At 41.8% G+C, this 20,151-nt stretch overlaps 2 protein-coding genes across 2 annotated transcripts in view; one reads left to right on the top strand and one right to left on the bottom strand.

Annotated features, from left to right (window-relative positions):
- The window catches only part of CEP290 (centrosomal protein 290), a 104,176-nt gene extending 93,001 nt beyond the window's left edge, over positions 1 to 11,175 (bottom strand). Inside the window, exons 1-6 of the mRNA XM_067559846.1 lie at positions 11,086 to 11,175; positions 6,753 to 6,875; positions 6,536 to 6,613; positions 2,890 to 2,959; positions 2,555 to 2,601; positions 739 to 882 (exon numbers count right to left, since the gene is read on the bottom strand). Coding sequence (XP_067415947.1) covers positions 739 to 882; positions 2,555 to 2,601; positions 2,890 to 2,959; positions 6,536 to 6,613; positions 6,753 to 6,854 — 441 coding nt within the window. The 5' untranslated portion in view covers positions 6,855 to 6,875; positions 11,086 to 11,175. The remainder of the gene's footprint in view (positions 1 to 738; positions 883 to 2,554; positions 2,602 to 2,889; positions 2,960 to 6,535; positions 6,614 to 6,752; positions 6,876 to 11,085) is intronic.
- A 160-nt stretch (positions 11,176 to 11,335) lies between these two features.
- Positions 11,336 to 20,151, top strand: part of TMTC3 (transmembrane O-mannosyltransferase targeting cadherins 3) — a 46,857-nt gene continuing 38,041 nt past the window's right edge. The window contains exon 1 of the mRNA XM_067559844.1: positions 11,336 to 11,603. The gene's annotated coding sequence lies outside the window, so the exon portion shown is untranslated. The remainder of the gene's footprint in view (positions 11,604 to 20,151) is intronic.

The following is a 20,151-nucleotide window of genomic DNA, read 5'->3' as shown; positions in this document are numbered from 1 at the left end:
TCCTCAGAGAAGAAAGCAAAGGAGAAGAGGTTCAACCTCTGATTTTCATCCCACTTATTCATTAACAATATAAATTATTGCCTTGGGAAGGACACACTTGCTTTTGCCTTTTTGCATCTGGAGTCTCTGCAGTTTGCAGGACCTACCCTGAATATTATTAAGATACCCTCAATTTATAGTGGGAGAAAAGGGAACTGACTGAAGAGCCTGCTTCTTTCCCCAGAGACTTGAGGACCCACTTCTGTGCCTGGAGGAGGGGGGATTCTGTATCTTTTTAGAGATTTTCCCCCCTCCAATCCAGGTCTCTTGAGCGATTCATCCCTAAGCTGGCTCGGTACAATCTCCTTGTCCTTAGATTCTCTCCCCAAACACTTCTGATCAAGCTTTTCTCTGTTAAAGTCATGGCTCCACTAGGCAGGATGGGCACCCAACATGCTGGTTTGACTCTGAGCCCCATATCCTAGCATGGCCAGGTTTGGCTGGCTGGTAACAGGCAGGGCATAATTCACCACGTGTAAAAGTAAAGTTTTCTAAACAAATGGTTGGGAGAAACTGAACTGCCGAATTGTTTCACTTCCAGAGGCAAAAAATCTGGTGGCCTGAGATGAAGGGCGAAGCTTAGTCCTGGAGACTCCAACAATAACATTGGACCATCTTTGAATTCCACAGGTGGAGGACATTAGCCCATGAGTCACAAATTCAGAAAGAAGCTGTACAACAGAATGAAATATTTCTTACCTGTTCATTAACTTTCTTTTCTTTTTCTAGCTCCTTTTCCATATCTGTTAATTCTCTGTCTTTTTGTTCCAATTGTTTTTCCAGCTGACGGATCTCATCACGCAAAAAACGAGTATCACGACCACCAGCAGCTCGCTGTGCCATCTTAGAAGAATGTTAAAAATTAACAAATTTTTATCTTCAAATTAAAAACATAGGACAGCTAGTGAGACGGATTTATTTCCTTGGAGGTGAAAATCAATGTTTGCAAATACAGTTTAAAAAAACCAGATAATGGGTGATATTTCCATCTAATGTTTTAGAAACAACAAAAATCACTTGAGCACAAATCTCTGGAGTTATTAAAATAAAGATCTCTCTATAGATCTACATACATATACAGTGCTCTGAAGATATATACTTGGTGCATATTCCAAATGAATACTGAAATTAATTACCATACATGGCAAATACATCTCTTTCAGCAGCGGGTACTGCTTTTATTTGTGAAAAAAATAATTTCAGGCATGTCAAAGGCACTTGCTCTCACTGAGGCCTAAGGGTCTGATCCAAAGCCTAAAGAATCTGTCTCCCGCAATCTCAGTGTATGGAGGACATTCGCTTGGACAGAAGGGAGAATGCAGTGTCCCCAGAAGAGGAATCAGGGAAGAGAGCCTGAAAATTTCCCCCCACCCTCCAAAACAGGACAGGGGAGGATGTTGCTGGTTGGACCTAAAGCAGGGATTTACCACTCCCACGGGGATAGGAGAGATGAAAGCACAGGCTGGAGCCGGGACCCTCCCCCTCTTTGGGTTTGTTGCATCCTACTGGCCAGCTAGGAGGGGGATTGGTATCCAGTTTGCTCTCAGACTCCTCTCTCTTAACAACTTAAACTTTTTCCTGTACTGCACAAGTCTCTTGCTTCTTCTGCTGCTCTACCCTCCATCTCTGTAAGGTAGATAGGGATCTGTTAGGGTTCTGATGGATTGCTTGTTTTTTGGGTATCAGGAAGGGTTTTTTCCCTATTGGGCAAAATTGGTGGAGATCCAGTGCATTTTTTGCCTTCTTCGCAGAATCATGGAAGCACAGTTGGGTAAGAAAGAATAGGATTTAAAGTCTGATACTAACAGATAATATAAGAATGTGTCATTTGTCACAACTTGCAGTCGGTGTCCAGTGTGAATAAAGGCTAATAGAGCCAGCTCCCAGAGAAAAATGAGACCCAGGATTTTCGCTAGCGGGCCCTGTGCTTGTACACAAAAAAGGAGGCCTGAAATCTTTGCAGACAAACGTTTCCCCTTGGTACTCTCTGTCTCTCGCCCACTGTGGGGGGACAGGGTTAAAGAACTCACACATGAGCGGAATCCTGGGAGTAGGCCAAGGGGTATACAGGGTTATTGGTTAGATGTTAGGAGCCCTGTCACCATGCACTAGACCCTGTTATGTGCCTGGGATGTGAGATAAAGTGGGGGCCATATACCAGCTACCCACTGTTAAATTCATAAAGTTGTAGCCTGTAGCTTAAAATCTATTCCAGTGTCTGTCTGTCATTTACTTGCATAGCCTGAAAAAGAAAATCAATGTGAGTCTTTAAATGAACTTTTACAGATTTATCAGTCCCTAAAATGATGCAATGTTTGAAACTTAAACAACTATCCAGTTTTTTTGAGTTCTTTATCCAAGGACAAAACCCACTACCATTTTCTTAAACATTTTTAAAAGGAACAGATTATTTCTCCATGCTCAAAACTCAAAGAATGTCAAAAACTGCACCAAGTCCAAGAAGAATAAATGCCACTGGAGCTTAGAAACTAATTTAGTTTAAAGACAAACATACCTCTAATTCATTTTCTAGTTTCATAACCTTTGCTTTTAATTGATTTTCTGTTGAAATAAAAATAGGACATAGTGGGTTATCCAAAACCTCTAAGCAAAGGAAACACTTATGAGAACTACAGTAACAGCAGCAATCTTCATTCCCATTTATCAATATTGGAGTGAATCCTGTCCCCACTGAAGTTAATAGAAATTTTGCCATTAACTTCAATGTGGCCAGGATTCCACCCATAGTTATTTAAGCCTAATGTTTTATTAGTTATAGAATCCATGTAATAAGTCACTTTGTGCACAGTTATTTTTTTTTTTAAACACTTATTCAGAAGTGTTGCTCACCAAATTTGGCTTGCTCCTCTCCAGCTTTTTCAACTTCTTCTAAAGCCAGTTCTACCTCTTGGGCTTTCATCTAGCAAAGAAATATACATAATAAGAAAACAAGTTTACCTTTAGGCCAATTTATGAGATGATGATGATAACCTCCACAGAATCTAGAACTAATGGAAATTTTATAAAAGGGAATTAATCTTTTCTTTATCAAACCAACTTCCACAATTTTTCACTAGCCCACAGCCACAAAAGAACTGAGAATTTTAGAAATCTGAGATACATAATAAAATACCTAGCTCTTATATGGTGTTTTTCACCAGTAGATCTCAAAGCGTTTTACAACGGAGGTCAGTTTAATTTATTCCCATTTTGTACATGAGGAAACAGACTCGGAGAGGTGAAGAAACCTGCCTAACATTGCCAAGACCAGTGATCAAGCCAGGTATAGAACCAGGTACTCTCCTGAGTACCAGTCTAGTGTTCTATCCACTAGGCCACACAAGGTATTTTTCCACAGGAGTTATAATAATAAAGAAACCTAATGTACTATGTACTCAAAAGCACAACCCTGAAAACTATAGAAAAGGTCTCTACAAAAAACAGTTCCAGATGGGTAGCCATGTTAGTCTTTATACAGCAAAAACAAAGAGAGTCCTGTAGCACTTTAAAGACTAACAAATTTAATTTCTGCAGGCATAAGCTTTTTTGGGCTGTAACCCACTTCGTCAGATGTCATCGTTAGATGTCGTGTTAGGGCCCACGAAAGCTTATGCCTGCAGAAATTAAATTTGTTAGTCTTTAAAGTGCTACAGGACTCTCATTGTTTTTGCTACAAAAAACAGACTTTGTAACCTGGTGAGCACTGCCATTTTCAAAACATCTATGACAGAATACAAGATGTTGTGATATGTGGATTTCACAAGCATGGTTTTGTGATGGGGGGAAGATACCTCCATATTGATTCAAAAATGATACTAATAAATTATACATTTTTTTAAGCTGTTGCAAACTTATCTGCACCTTTACAGAATATTAAGATATAGCTACCAGAATGTTATACCCAAAATGCTTGGAAATATAACAACACACGTTTAGCTAGTTATGTTACAAAATGTTAAAGCTAAGCAAAGAAATTCCATAAAATTTCTGCTTCTCTCTTCCAAGGTCAACTGTACCTCAAGAGCCCGGACCATGTAAAACATTAATATTTTAAACAGAGGACTAACTGTAAAAAGGAATGTAGTGTGTGTTATCAGAGCAATAAATCTAGGTAGAGTGAGCGTTCCTAACCCCCACCCTCTTGAAAGAAAACTTACTTGTGTTCTTAAAAACTTCATAGGATAGCATGCATAGTTGGAAATGTTTAAAACTTTTATTTATATCTTAAAATATCATATATCTTGTTTATATCTTAAAATATCTTATATCTTGAAACAAAAAACACCTTTGTGAAATGCATAGCTGCAAACATGTTAGCTAAATACAAAGCACCTAAGACAGTTTCTAATGTCATTGCTATGTAAATGATAAAATGCTTTATTTACCAACATGGAATCTAATGACCTTGCTAAAATAATGTAAGAAGCCATTTATGTAAACAATGTTTATCCTAAAGAAGAATTAATTAATTACTGGCAGTGCACAAGCAAACCCTCAATCAACTCAGGAAGATCAGAAAATCCATCATTCCAAAATCTGTCATGCAGAATCAACAACTTAAGCTAAAGACTTTCTCAAAGTTATTTAATTTTAAAAGACTTTTAAGAACTAAAAACCTCTTATATAAAGAATATTTGGATTTTTTTTAAATGTCTTTCATTTCCTGCAAACTCTAATAAAATTGAGAGACTATCTTAGAGAATGAGATAAAAAGAAAGAGCTCAAACTAGCTTTGAAAAGTTATTTGATGCTTTCCTGTGGCAGAAATAACAAAGACAATTAAAGGGCTGTTGCATATTCATTAAACAGGCTGCACTGTCAGGAGCTGAAAAGTGTCATCTAAGCCAATCCTGAGGGGATGAAGCCAATGAAAGGTTAAGCAACCAACTCTAAATCTAAACAAGCCTGAAAGACTTATGTTTTCCTATAATATCATGAAAATAGGAAGGAGAAGAGTACAAAAACTCTGAAGTGAGCCCTACTTACACTCACCCTTTGCCCACCCTGTTCAGACACAGCACTCCATAAGCAAGTAGCTATAGACAGATAAGAAAAACAGAAAAGACTCAAGAAGAAATTAACTCAAGGAAAATCTCCCCAAGACTTCAACATGGATTGATTAGAGGAAGTTAACTAAACACACTGCTAGTGATGAAGTGGTTTGCAGCCCACAAAAGCTTATGCCCGCAGAAATTTGTTAGTCTTTAAGGTGCTACAGGACTCTTTGTAGTTATACCAACATAAATTCATAATGTAGACCAGTGCTAATACTGTGCTAATCACCAAATGGTTAGACCCTGTATTCCTGGAGAGGACACAGGCGCTACTGGTAAACAGAGAAATAGTGGGATATCACTGGATTTAAAATTCTTAACTTTCATGTATGGTCTGTTTTAAGACAGATCCTTAAATGGCTTCTTCTAAATTACTAATTTAAATATCTTCTTCAATTTCATAGGTTTTAGTTAAGATTGCTTACTTTGCCCAACAATAAACTATTTAGGTTATTAATAATTAGACAGGCTTCACTTGCCTTTAAACAGATTATTTTGCCCAGGTATAAACAGTTATAAGTATCTAATAAAAAACTAAAGCTGAATTCAGAATAATTTGGGAAATAATATACTTTGGTCTTAATTTACCAAGAGAAAAGCACCACCCCCTGCCTCCAGAGGTGGTTCATGCTCAAGGGGTGTTAACATCTCCAAACAGAGAGACATGCAGAAAAGATTGCAATGGAAGTAACCAATTTATCATTTGTGTTCAGTCATTTGTTTAGTTGGGTTTAAAGTTAGGTTTTTTTTAAATCTTTCTTTAATAATAAAATAGCCATGGTTAAGAATTGTGATTATTTTGCCTGGTCTTGATCAAGGTGTCTTTGAAGGTATGTAAAAGAGCCCCTGTGACTACTTACGGAGAGCCACACTCCTGAACTGGCAATAAAAGAAACAATTGGTAAGAGCTTACCTGCAATTCCTTGTTTCTCTAAACTAAATATTTTTAGTAATTTTTAAATTAAAATTACTTGGCATCCAACAATTTAAAACTATCCCTTTCAACCCCACACCACCTTCCTAATGAGTAGTGCTGACACTCTTTAGTTCTGAAGGTTATTCCAAATCAGTGCCAATCAAACTGGCACACCATCATGTGTTTTTCTACAAATATATGTTTGTGTAACATCATAAACGTTAAAGAAAAACAATTTTTAAAGATATTCTACAGCATTTAAAAATTGTTTGTGTAATTAAAAAAGCCTGCAAACAGAAATCTCAATCTGTTTTTCATATATCAGACTCACATGTAACGTATGTGAAGCAACAGAGTGTATGTGTCTTCCAGTACTCCTGGGAGTTACATGTGTAAAGCTGCATGACAAAAAAACTGAGCCCTGAGCTTCCACTTGAAAATGGAAACAAATATTTTCATCTAAAAATAAATATTTGAATGCATTTTTAAAAGTCACATTGTTTTAAAAAATAAGATTAATACAAACCTTCATTAGTGACTGAGTAATTTTAAAAAGATGTACTACACGTTCAGGATTTTCATCTTTTAAGTCATTTCCTTCAACCTAAATAAACATAGATGAGAATATGGATTAGTTGAGCATCAGGAAAATCAAATAAACACACTAACACTACACATGTATTATACCAGTTCTGATTAATTAAAGAATGCATAATAAAACTGTTACAGTTCACTTAAAGTACCTTGGACACAGCCTCCAGCAAACTATCTGCCAGTTCTTCTTGACGAGGCAGAGCATCAGCATCAACTCTCATAAGCTTCTTCCAATCTAAATTGGGTGGCATCTTGAATTTAAAATAGCTTTTCTGTAACAATAAAATAATCATCATCAAACACCAGTACTATTTTTCAACTTGCAGCTACAATTGTCAAAAGCAAGCACATGAATGGCAGACACTGATACTAAGAACCACATCCATTTACTGGCATTGGTTTACACTGTCGACATTTAGATGATTATTTTTGCAGCCACAAGGACTAGAAACTTACTTTTTATTTTAAATGAAAGCTTAGATTTTGCATAACTTGAATATGTCATATGGGCCACATAAATACCTGAAAGAGGGTTTAACTGGGTGATGAAACCATTGTCATAATGCAGTGTTTGTGTTTCTCGGTGACCGCACTGCAATCTTTGAATCAGATATTCCAGAAGGCAAATCTGCTTGTGGTAACAGAAAGTCATATATAACACCCAAGACTTGCTCTGCAAACATCTGCTTACCTAGCATGCATTTCTGTAAGACAGCATAACTCTTGTGCTAGCCCCTGCCCTCAAATTTTCATTTACTGTGCCTGTGTCCACAAAATTAAGTAATTAACCTGAAAGCTGGCCATAGTCTGTTGTGAGGCTAATAAGAATGTGAAACAAAGAGTCCATCTATATGGAGCTTCTCTCTTGTCTACAACTAGGTGTAACAGAGGCTTTCTATTGTATCGAATATGGTGCAAAATGGAACAGATCTATACACAGGTGGGAGTTTGTGGATTACTACATTCACATTGGCTGCTCCTACCATACGTTGACAATAGCCAAAAAAAATAGCAATTAGATCTTGCTAAGTTTAAACACGGAATAAGCATTATTTTTAAATCTATTTATTCCCCTAAATTATAAGGATGGCAACAATGGCCCAGGCATTAAAAAAATAACACAACAAAAATAAAACACTCAGTATATTCAGTCCATTGTTGCTGGCTAATGTATGGAATTCGGACAGATATTTTGTGTGTGGCAGAAGTCCAGAGTGGAAATGTTGGAAAATAATTCTGTTTAGATTCTTGGATGTGTTCTTGCTGTGGAAGGGACAATAAAACCCTCAATCATTTGTCTGTCTAAGGAAGTGGGCTTGTGGTTCCATTTCAGTTCACATCTCATGGCCCATGTTTGCAGGATGCTAATAGCCTATTTTCTTCATCTGCAATCTCAGCCTCTTGTTCTCGTTGGTCATTTGCTACTTTGACACACCATCATCTTCTTAGAATATTTTTCATTCTTAATCTCTTTTCTCTTAATTAACTGGGCAGGACTAGCATTTCAAAAGATCCTGGAACATCTTCTGCATGGCATACTGCAGCTGTTTCTCCCTGTCATCCAGGAGAAGTAGCAGATCAGAAACGTATGCGTAATACCAATGTAGTGTCATCCTTGGAAAATCACTGATTATATAGAAAATATATTTTCCAGAACAACTAATAAACACAGAGAAACTGACTCTAGAATGTTATGGTAAATATACTTTCCCAAAATTCCTACATTTTTCTTTTTTATGGCATGTTATGTATGTGGGGCTATTAAAGACTGTTTTTAATACAGGCCAATATCTGAAATCAAGTAATGGAAAGCTTCTGAATAATACTGCAGTAATGAATGTAACTCTTCTCCTTCTCTTCAGGTACTTTAGGAATTAGAGATTAGGAAGAAAAAGAGAGGTGTGGAGGGATAGTGCACCTCTGAAATCTGGTCTTCACTGACCAAGGATAACAACTGTGGGATGTGTTGAAATGAGAAAAACTTTTGGTCATTGGATTTAAGAATCTGAGGCAAAAAACCGCTGCCCAGCATACTCTGGGGTGGATGCTTTGCTCTTGGTCTTATGCTTATGAATCCTGCTTGCTGCATTTTCCTAAGTTATTGCTGGGTTATTTTCCCCCTTTTTATCAAAAGTTTCTTTTTTACCCAGGCTTGGTGCTTAGAGAGGGGAAGTATGTCATTTTGAAGCACCCGGAGGTGGTGTGTAATTTTCTCAGGTTACTGGGTGGGGGCTCAAGTCAATTCTTGTGCTATTGTTAAAAAGAAATCCCTATATATTGAACCTGGTCCTTGTCACAGTCAACTTCACCAGGAAGAAGGGTTACTATTGTTATTAAAAGCTTTGTTAAAACCCTGATTATATAATCAATGAGACACAAGAATTGCATGATACCCTAAATAATTTACTGAGAGTCAAAGGTATTGAAGCAATCTTTTTGTAACCCTTATCCTACTTTTACCCTCCCAGTCTATTTTGGTTTTTTGTAACCAACTTGTTAATTCAGGTCTGTACATGGGCATCAATCTTGTAATTAGATCCAAGTGAAAAGAACTCTGTGCTTGCATGAATGAATCTAATAATTCAATTACAGGATTGGGACTTTAAATTGTGAACTTCTTAGTGGCACTGATTGGGTCTTCTATATGTTCTGTAAAAACACAAAGGACACTTTTGGGTGCAGTAAAGCAAATAATGGTATATCAGTTTATTGACAATGGCACAGTCAAAACCAAAATCTTTATAACACTTGTTCCCTCAACTTGCTAGAACATTTTGTGCTAGCTGTATTTGTGTCTCTGTGGTGATGGTTAAAGCTCATGGGTCCATGCTTATATTATTAGCTCTATCTGCTGCTTTTGAGTCCAATGAATTTAATGAGATGCTGTTGACCAACTTGCTTGTGGACCCATGTGGCAATAGATAGGGTTGATTTTATATGGCTCAGTGATCTCAAATGGCTCCTTTTCTCACATTATACAGGACTCCATTTAGTTACCCCTCTTCTTCAATGTACAGTATATGTAGGATTATTGAGAGGGTATATGAGGAGATATGGATTGTGATGCCATCAGTATGCTGATGACACACAACTTTGACTTCATTTCACCCAGCCAGAGTGGTAAATTGCATTGCCTTATGTCTGTTTGAAATTAGAGCATGGATGAGATGTAGTTCAATCCAAAATGACTTGAATATAACACTTTCTATTTAATATAGTCCAATACTTTACATTAAGGGTAGATAATGGATAAGAGAGTTCCATCAATGGCATCATCTGAGACATAGGAACCACTGGATGCTAATTGGCAGAGGGCACAAGGAGTGCAGAGAGTTTTACAGAGATCCCCTGGATCAGATATGCATAATAGTTCACCAAAGGGTGGCATGGGGGTCTCTACCAAGAGCCATTATCACACTAGTCATTATAATAATTGCCAAATGCATGTAAGGAAAATATTTAAGAAATTATCTATCCAAAATGTAAATTATGTTCTAAAGTTAAGACAGGTCACTAAGAGGTAACAAGCCTCAGACAGGTTCTTTGCAGGCAGCAGATAGTAAGAGATGCTTATCTCCCTCTCCAGTCATTGTATACTGTGCGCTTTACATGACAAGGGTCTATTTGCATAGTGAGTCTGATACCAGGGGAAAAGACAGTGAAATCTACCAGAGTAAATTTGCAGAAAAAAATAAACAGCAGGAGCGGATCTTGTTTGAAAGTAAAGACAGTGGTTTTGGGGGGAGGGTATAGCCGAAAGCCAAGAGGTACACTTGGCATCCTTTGCCTAGCAGACAGCGTGCCCTCTCGCATGAAAAAGGAATCACAGACAGCCTGGCCGGAAAACGCTGGCGAGCAATATTTACTAGGCAGGAGAGTAGCTGGTTAATGAAGTCTTGGCCCTGGAATGTGTGTTATGATTTTATGTTATATGTAACTCCTTGTTTCCAGTGCTCCTGCTCGCTGTCCCTGGACTCTCGATACTTAGTTCAATAAACTTCTGTTTTCACTCCAAACCCAGCTAAGCGCCGGGCGCCCAGCGGAGCGATCCCAGGGGTAACTAGCGAGCGGGGGTCGCGCTGTTTCTTCGGCCGGCGGGAAAGTGGGAATAACACGAGCGTCCCGCGGACCAGGGGCTGGCCGCTCCAGGAGCTGCTCCGGGGTCGGAGGCTGTCTGTCTGTCTGTCCGTCCGTCTATCCCGGCCCCTGACCCAGGCTGTACAGCGCACAGGGCCTGCGCTAGGCTGAGGGGGAGCCTGCGCGGCATGGAGCTCAGCACACACAGACCAGGCTTCCGCAGGCTAGGGGCAGAGCGTGGAGAGAAGACGGGACCGCAGCCCGCTGCTGCCCCAACCGCTCTCCTGGCCCTGCGGCTGGGCCGCCCGCTCCCCCTGTCCCCGACTCGGACCCTTCTCCTCCCCCGCGCCCCGCCCCACCCCATCCCCCTCCCGCGCCGCCGCCGCGCCCTCCTCCTGCCCTCACCCGTCTCGGTGGCAGCTACTGGAGGCAACGGCCGCTGCTAGGCGACGCCAAACATCCTCCGCGGCTCGCCGCTGAGTCAGGAGCCAGCGCAGCGCAGGGACCCGGATAGGCTTAGCCAGACAGAGCCCGAGTCAAAACTCCCGCGGGACTACAAGCCCCAGCGTGCACAGCGGACCCGGCGGAGACCACCACTCCCGGCATGCAACGCGCCACAAAGGACGGGGCCGACTCTCGGTGGCCTGAGTCCTATGGGGACTACATTTCCCAGTATGCCACGCGGCTTCGCCGTGACTCCAGGTCCCAGGGTGCTACGCTGCCAAGCCACCTGACCAGGCACGCCTGGGACTTGTAGTCGGGAGAGGCAACTTCCGCCATCCTCCCGGCCGGGCTCGGTGGTTCTGCGCTTGCGCGGCGCAGGAGGGCGCGTCCGGAGGGTGTCTATCCCGGGGTCGGTCGGCGGCCGGGGGGCGAGTTATGGGCGTTCGCGGCCAAGAGGGCGCGTTCCTCCGCGGCCCCAGGTAGGGAAGCCGAGCGGCGGGCGGCCGGGCCGGGCTCTCCTCTGGACGAGCGGGGTGGAGGGGGTGCGGTGGAGTGATACCGCCCGGGCTTATCCGCCGGCCTGCGAAGGGGCCGCCTGCTCCCCCGGTGCCCCGCCGCCGGGCCTTAGAGCCTCCCCTGCTTGCCTCAGCATCGGCTGCGAGGCCCTGTACCACGGGTGCGGGACGGGTCCTTCCAGGCCTGCCTCAGCCGTTCACCCTCGGGGCTGGGGCTCTGCCCCTCCTGCAGAGCAGGGGTTTGCCCCCGGCTCCGCGCCCCCGCAACGAGCTCTCTCCGCAGCGCTGTGCCCGGGGGTGGCTGCAGGGCTGCAGTGCTACTGGCTGTATTTAGCGACATGCGGACTGGGGCCGCCTAGGGGCAGGGACCAGCTGCTTGTGCAGCGCCTAGCGCAGCAGGGATCCCCAAGCTCAGTGCAAAGAAGCTATAGAAAATATTTGGATATTCAACAGCAACAACAACAACCAAACAAAGCCAAGTAGCAAATGGCCCTCAAAGCTGAGGTTGATTTCTCTCATTACTGTTCCTACCATTTGTTGTCCCTTGTAAGTGCATTTGTAGTTTTTCCATCTTCTTCTTTCTACCTATTATTGCATTTTGATGCTTAACCAGGCTTGGCACATCTTAGGTTATTTGACACTCCCTATGTGCATACATGCCTCAACCTGATTGTAACCCCTCTCATTCTTGAGGGAGTGCTCAAATTCTTCTGTATCTTTCTCAGTGGTCAGTTTCATTTTCTTTTAAGCATAGAGCTGCAGGTAGCCAATCCTAACTTAAATAAAAGGAATGCTTAGGCCTTGTCTACACTACAGCACAGGAGTTCTCAAACATTTTTTGCTGGAACTCCCTCTGAAAATATTTCAGGCTGCGATGACCTCTCCACAAAAGTAATGATTCCCCCCCAGTGCCAGGCCATCCTTACCGGTATGCATGGGGGCAACAGCTCACGACCTCCTCCCCCACATAATAACCTGGGGGTCACGATTCCCAGTTTGAGAACCCCTGCAGAAGCTATAGCAGCACAGCCATGGTGCTGCAGTTGTGCCACTGTACTGCTATAGACACTTCATATATCAAGGGAAAGGGTTTGTCCATCAGTGTAGTTACTACATCACAGGTAGTATTACATGTAATAACTGCATTGCAAAAGATGTGAAATTTTTCACAGCCCTGAGAGATGTAATCTAATTTTTAAGTGTATACTAGGTGTTGTTTAGCAGGAGGTTCAGAAATCCAGAGAAAACTGTGTAACAAACTTCACAAGGACTTAACCACGCTAAGTGAATGGGCATCATGATGGCAAATTAAATTGTATGTAGATAAATAGAAAATAATGCATATTGAAAGGGAAAATTAAACTGTTCAGATGTCATATAGGGTTCTAAGTTAACTGTCAGGAAAGGGACTTGGATCCCATCATAAGCAACTTAATGAAGACCTTGTCTGAGTGTGCAGCTGTGGTCAAAAAGGCAAAGATGATATTAGGATGTATAAGGAACAGGATGGGATATCTGCTGTGGGATTATCCATTACATGAAGCTACATGTGGCCTCATCTATTAAACTGTGCAATACTGGTCGTCTTGTTTCAAAAAGAATATTATAGATTTAGGGAGGGTTTAGAGCAGTGTTTCTTAACCTGGAGTTTTAGAGGGGTCGCAAGTGCAGAGCTGGTATTGGGGGTGGCAAGAAAGGTAATTGCCTGGAGCCACAGGGGCGCCATGAAACTAAGTTACATGCCTCAGCCCCGTGGGGGTGGGACTCAGGCTTCAGGGGTACAGTAGTTTGGAAAGGTTAAGAACCACTGGTTTAGAGAGAGGCAAAAAAACGCTCAGAAGGATGGAAAAACTTTCATAATTGATTGAAAAGACTGGGGTTGATTACCATAGAAAAGAGACAAACAAGAAGTTAATAGGATAAAAGTATGCAAAATAATGAGTGGTATAGAGAAGGGGGACTGGAAGCTTCTGTTCTCCATGTCATAATACAAGGAAAAGTGGGTCAGTCAGTGAAATTAAAAACGCCATATTTAAAATCAATAAACACAACATATAATTAAACTGGTGAAACTTATAGCCACAAACTGTTACTGAGGCTAAAAGCTTAGAAGAGCTCTGCTTTGTTTTGAAAGAATTAAAATTAGTAACTGTTCATTATTAATGTTTTCAGTTGGAGAGCTTTTGAAAGAAATAAAAAAAATTGGAATATATCTGAACCCTCAGAAATATTGAGGAAATATAAATTATATGTATTTTTTTCAGGAGTTAGAGCTCTAGCACAAAAACTCACTTCAGACTACTTCACGGTAGACCTATTCATAAAGTTCCCTGTTTATCTATGTAAAACATGTCCGTTACTGCCATTATGGCAGGGAAAAAAGACATAATAAAAAAAAAAATCCACCCTTTTTTAAAAATGCCTTATGTAGAGGAATTTCTTTGCACAGTATTGTGTGTTGGACCATGAACTATTCTTAATACACTTCCTTTGTGTTGGAATTACACTTTACCATCTAACGTATATTACATATACAGAACTTGAAAATCTTTAGAGCAATATGGTATTCTGAGAATAATATAAAATGTGCTATACAGGATTTATATGTTGTATACATTTGGAATAACCAAACATGCATGTAATGTACATGTGTGAAATATTAAATGGGTGAAAAAAGTAGTAAATGCTACATAACCAGGAGAAGAAGAATATTTAATCCACTTCCAGTTGTATAAAAGTGATTCTCAATTAAATAAAGGTCTGTCTGACTGAGGGTATGTTGACACAGCAGTTTTTACCCCAGGGGTGAGCCCTGCAAGTCTGAGTTAGCTGACCAGGGCCAGCCACAGCTGTGTAGTGGGTCTTTTATGACCCTGTAGAGCAGGGGTGGCCAACCAGTCAGAGATGAAGAGCCAAAAAATAGCTATTGATAACTCTAAGAGCCACATTTTCCTTACCCTCTGCTGACAATTCCTGCTGATCCCTCATTTTCTGAGGCAGCTTGTTAGTTTCACTTCTCAATTGACAAGCTCCCCTCCACTCTTACCCTCTGCCACAATTCCCACTAATCCTCAATTCAATTGGCCCTGATCAGTCAATTTTGGAGGCAGCTTGTCAATTTCACTTTCCCCTATGCACTGCTTGTCAATTTCAGAGCAAAGAGCAGCAGGCTGCATTCAGAGGAGCAAAGAGCTGCATGCAGCTCCCTAGCTGTGGATTGGCCACCCCTGCTGTAGAGGTATCATTTGTTACATTGTCTTTACAAAGATCTATGAGACACATGCATATGTTTGCCCAGCAAATAGTTGTTGTGACCCTTCCGTGCCTAGGGTAGCCACCTGAAAATGCCAAGGCCAGGGCAGGCATTAAAGGAGAGCAGATTCTCCCAGCACTGGTGGATGACACTGAAGTCAGACTTCCCAACCAGCGCCTTTGATTCCCCATACTGGTTATCAAGAAGCCAGTATACAAATACACACAGCCCCCTTTACTGCATTTCTGTCACTGGCTCCCAATTAGCCACTAGGTCCAGTAAAGGACCGGTTGTTTAAACTCTATGCTCTTTACCAAAAAGGTTCCTCCTGACCCCAGAGGTTCAGCCACATTACCAGATCAGTATAAGTTTGGATCTTACCCAAAATACCATGCTGCTAGCCAATTCTTTAGTAACTAAAACTAAAGTTTTATTATAAAAAAAAAGGAACAAACAATAAGAGAAATGTTAAAGGATTAAAGCAATCAGATACATACAAATGATTTGAAAGTTCATATACATCAGGTTTCTAGAGGAACTATGGAGATTGCAGGCTTGTATAGTCCCTCTGGTATACATCCAGTACCTGGATGGGTCTCAGTCCTTTGTTTCACAGCTTCAGTTCAGTTGCAGATGAATTGATCCAGAGGTAGGTAGGCTGAAAGCTGAACAGGATTGAAGACAAAATGGATCCCAGGCCTCTGCCTTTTATGTTCTCTGGCCCTTTCCATGCTGCTTGTGGAATTTCACAGGAATCAAAATGGAGTCCAGAGTCACTTGAGCAAGTCCTGGTGACTCATCAGGTATATCCCTGGCTTCTCTCCCTCCTCCTCCCCCCTGGGCCCCTTGCATCTGTGAATTTCTTAATGGGCCATCAAGCAGGCTTTTGTTCTGCAGCCATCCTGTCTGGGGTGTGACACAGACAGCACAATTTGAAATACAGATATATCAGACATCCATAACTTCCACTACACATATAACACATGAACATAAACACTATCATCTTATTTAGCACATTATAGCCTTTCTAACAGTACCTGACATGGCATATCTTACATGAATACTATATTGGGTCTGCACTGTTTCCTGTAAGCCAAGGGCCCTGTTTCACTCCTTCCCACCCCACTCCATTGGGAGGTGGAAGCTGTTTTCCACTCCCAACAGGAGGGGGACAAGCTTGCAAGTTCAGTCGGAGCCCGGGAAAGAAGCTGCTGCAGTGATCTGACTAAGGTGGGAACTGCTGCTGCTATTGCAGCCAAAGCCTGGCCTGGAGCTGGAGTGGGAGCCGGTGTCTGAGCTGCTGCCTACACATTGTGCTCTGGAGGAATTTTAAATGCAGCCCAAGTTTTGCCCATGGCTGCACTCCTAGATCCTTCTAGCACCTTTGGGAGTGCAAGCAGCAGGGATGGGAGGAGTACTAGCAGCAGGCTGGCATCAACCCCCTGCCACGTGCTGCCTCTGGAGTGTGGTGAGCGGTGCACATAGCAGAGTGAGCCCCGGGGAAAGTTGGCTGAAGCCTGGGGCTTGTAGTGCCAAGGGTGTGGGGCAGGCCTCCCCAGTTTAACCCAAAGGCAAGAAGTAGGAATAGGGCAGGGAGCTGCTTGCAAATCAGGCAGTGCTGCCAACTGTTGCAGAGATCCCTCCCAGGCCTCAGCTGGAAGACACTGACTGCAGAGTACTGTATGGTAATGTTTTGTTCAGAGTTACGAATAACCTCCATTCCCACGGTGTTCATATCTTTGAGGTTTTATTGTATTGTGTTTGTTACATTCCCCAGGGTGCAACCTGAACTGCTGTGTCCCCTTTTCTCTCCAGCCTGGGATCCCTTCTACACTGCTTTGCTAGTGAACTGTAAACCCCTCCAGGCTCTGCTCACTCTGTCACCAGCATGCAAAATAACTCCCAGCTGAACACACAAATGTTATGCCCAGCTGTCCATGAATAGATACAGGGTGGCACAAACATATCCCTCAGTTCCAGCCTTGCCCCCCAAAATATTCAGTAGGCCACTGGATGGCACAAGCTCACATTTAGTTATTCCAACAACGGGTAGTGAATATGCATCAGCCCTGTTGACCTGAGGAGAGATTCCCCAAACACTTCAATCAAACACACTAGTTCAGATAAAACATTAAAGCAAGTTTATTAACTAGAGAAAGATATATGCCCTATCAATTATAATCACTTAAAATCTAAGTCAGTATTGGATGCAAAAGAAATAAAAAGAGAAAAACATAAGCTACTTCCTAAACTTGACCAAGCTAAGTGATCTTGAAAACAAAAACAATTAAAAGGGTTTTTCTCACCAAAAAGCTTACAGCAGTTGGTAGTAGCTGGAAAGCCTTCCAGCTGGAACCTATCCCCTGATTCCAAAAGCTTTTTGTTCTTTCAAGCATGATAGCTGCCATGACCAAAGATGTGAGGAGTGCGGGAAAGAGGTAATTTGTGTGTTTGTTTTCTATTATATCTTTTTTTCCCCTCTTTGAGGATTACCCACAGCTGGAGTGTAGACAAAACAGTTCCCTGTGTAAGTGAGATTTGAAATGTCTTTTACGTGAATTGTATATTATACCTTCTGTGTACGTGAAGTTTGAGCTGTCACAGAGATGATGTGCATTTTTTGTTTTACAGTCTCCCCTGCTGGCAAATAGTTGCTTCAGCAGTTAATAGTTTTCTCACACCTGTGGTCAGTCCTTTGTTGTCTCTGAGGAGCCAGTCTGTGGGTGTTGCTCAGAATTACAACATATTTCAGCAACAACATATAGTAAAATCTCATAGTTTAACACACACTGTTACACACATTTTAACAGGACAATGATGTTCAGCAGATTCAGTTTTCAAATGATACCTTAGAAGGCTTACTTTGTACACAATATATCATAACCATATAAAAGTGGTGAATATGGGATACAGGGTGTCACAAGGGGTAAAGGATCACACAGCTTAGTGTAACATTTTAAAATTGCAAGTGGCTAGGCTCTTTCCTTAAGCAAGACCCTGTGTTGTAAGCGCTTTCTAATAGTGGCTGTTTTACCACTGACAAGGATGACCCTTGAGTCGACCTCCGCAATGTCTAATGTTGATTGAGAACAGTTGATAGCCCAGCCACAAAATAGTGAACCCATTCTGATGATAGGGATATCAGAATCCTCTGTCAGCTTAATTCATTCACTTCATGGAGTTGGGTTTTTTTTTCTTTTTTTGAATAATAGGTTATTCACTTAAAAAACCCATTAAGATTATTGCACAAAATAGTTCCTTCTTGTAATAAAAAATATTCCTTTTGGAATATGGGGTGTCAAAATTCCAAATTTACATTAGAAAACCATACAGTGCTCAGTTAAGGTCTTCCCAAGTACTACTGAAAAGTATTGCAACAGGGAAGAAAACTTCAAAAACCAGGAAATTATTTGTTCAATTGCTATTGCACACACACTGCAATTCTAATTCTACTCTCATCAGGATGACAGTAGGAAGTTGGACATCACAGTACTTGATGCGTCCTTTAAAAAAAAAAAAAAAAGTGCCATTTTCTTCTTGCCCAGTACAACTCCAGATCACTCTTATTCCTGTACTCCCACTAACCTCAGCTGCGAGTAACTCCTTAAATCAACAATGCTCTCCAGAGCACAGTGATTTGGCAGAGATCACAATAGACAGATAAGTTTAAGGATGGGTAAGGTCCTGTGACCTTCCTGAGGGACTCCTGTAGGGGATGGGGTTAGTGGGCTTGCAGAGTTAATGTATGTGAAGCATCTCCTTAACTGTGCATTTCCTGTTTTTTATTTGATTAGTTTTTGAAGCTTATGTTTAGGGTGACCAACTGTCCTGCAAATCGCAAGACAGTCCTGCAATTGGATCCTTTGTCTTGCGTCCTGCAACAACTACCCAATGTCCTGTAAAGAGTGGGGTGGGGAGGGGGTGCCTGGCTGGCCTGGGCTGCTCTACTCAACATGGGGCTAGGAGTTGGGGTGGGGGGGCTTTCTGGCCGGGCTGCTCCATTCCACGTCGGGCTCGGGGAGTTTGGGAGGGTTCAGTACTGGCTGGCAGATGAGCATGGGGGGACGTGGAAGTGGTGGGACCAGGTGGGAAGGGGGGCTGGCCTCCCCAAAGTGCATGTGCCACCCACGGCCAGGCTTCATAGTAAATATTGGCGCTGTTTGGGGAAAGCGATCAGGCGGGATTACTGGCGTGATGCTATACATGTGCATTGCATAAACATATAGAATAGCTTATTACGGTCAATTTTTTGGACTTAACATTAAACAAAGTGGGTGGAGTCCAAGAACAAAAAAGAGATAGGGAAAGAGCATACTCCTGGTTTAAGTCTGTGACTGTCAAGAGATTCTCAGAAAGTGGAATGCACCATCTGCCACAGAGCTTTTACAATTACACACGGCGGGGAGGCGGATGTAAGGCGGCATTGCATGAGTGAGTCCCACATAAAATTTGTGCTACAAAGAGAGAAAAACAAATCGATGTCCAGTTTCTTTGTAAAACCAAAGGACAGTAATGTGGACAAGGTAACTGCTGCAGAAGTGACTTAATACCTACCGCACAGTTATGCCATGGACATTCCTATAGATCAGCCAATTGTGGAACAAAACTATACTGTACTGTATTTCCAGATTCTGACATTGTGAAGAAAAAGTCATGTGGTTGTACAAAATGTGCTGCAATTGTTACAGATGTGCTTGCTCCAGCCTCTGTCAAAAAGTGCTTTGATTTAAATACCAAAATGATTGAGACACTGAGTGACTCAAAAGTTGACACAAGGCCATTCTTTTCTGATGCTTCAGATGCCTCAAACCATGGCAATACAAAACTTTCCCCTCAGAACTTGGTGTACAGAATAAACTGCTAGACTTTTATGACGATCACAAAGAGACAGCTGAAGCCGTATTCACTCAGATTACTGCAAGGCTGCACGAACATGGCTGGAGTTTAGACAAGGTCTCTGCTTACACAGCCAACAATGCTAGTGTAAATTATGGAAAACAACTGTTTTCCAAAAACTCAGAGATCAGAATAGTAGCATCATAAAAGCGATCTGTGTGGCACACGTGATGCACAACTATGCGTGCCATGCAGCTGACTGGTTTAGACTGGATATCGAGAGCATAGTAACCAAAATTTACAGCCACTTCTCATCATATACCAAATTAAAAGCATGTTTGATTTTGTGACAGAGTACAAGACAACGTACAAAAATGTACCGACAAGGTGGCCAAGTTTGTTTCCTGCAGTTAAGAGATTACA

Source organism: Emydura macquarii, unplaced genomic scaffold, assembly GCF_026122565.2.
Source record: "Emydura macquarii macquarii isolate MOO-44397 ecotype Brisbane River unplaced genomic scaffold, CSIRO-AGI_Emac_v2 contig_2205, whole genome shotgun sequence".
Lineage (NCBI taxonomy): Eukaryota > Metazoa > Chordata > Testudines > Chelidae > Emydura > Emydura macquarii.
This window is presented reverse-complemented; position numbering and strand designations above follow the sequence as displayed.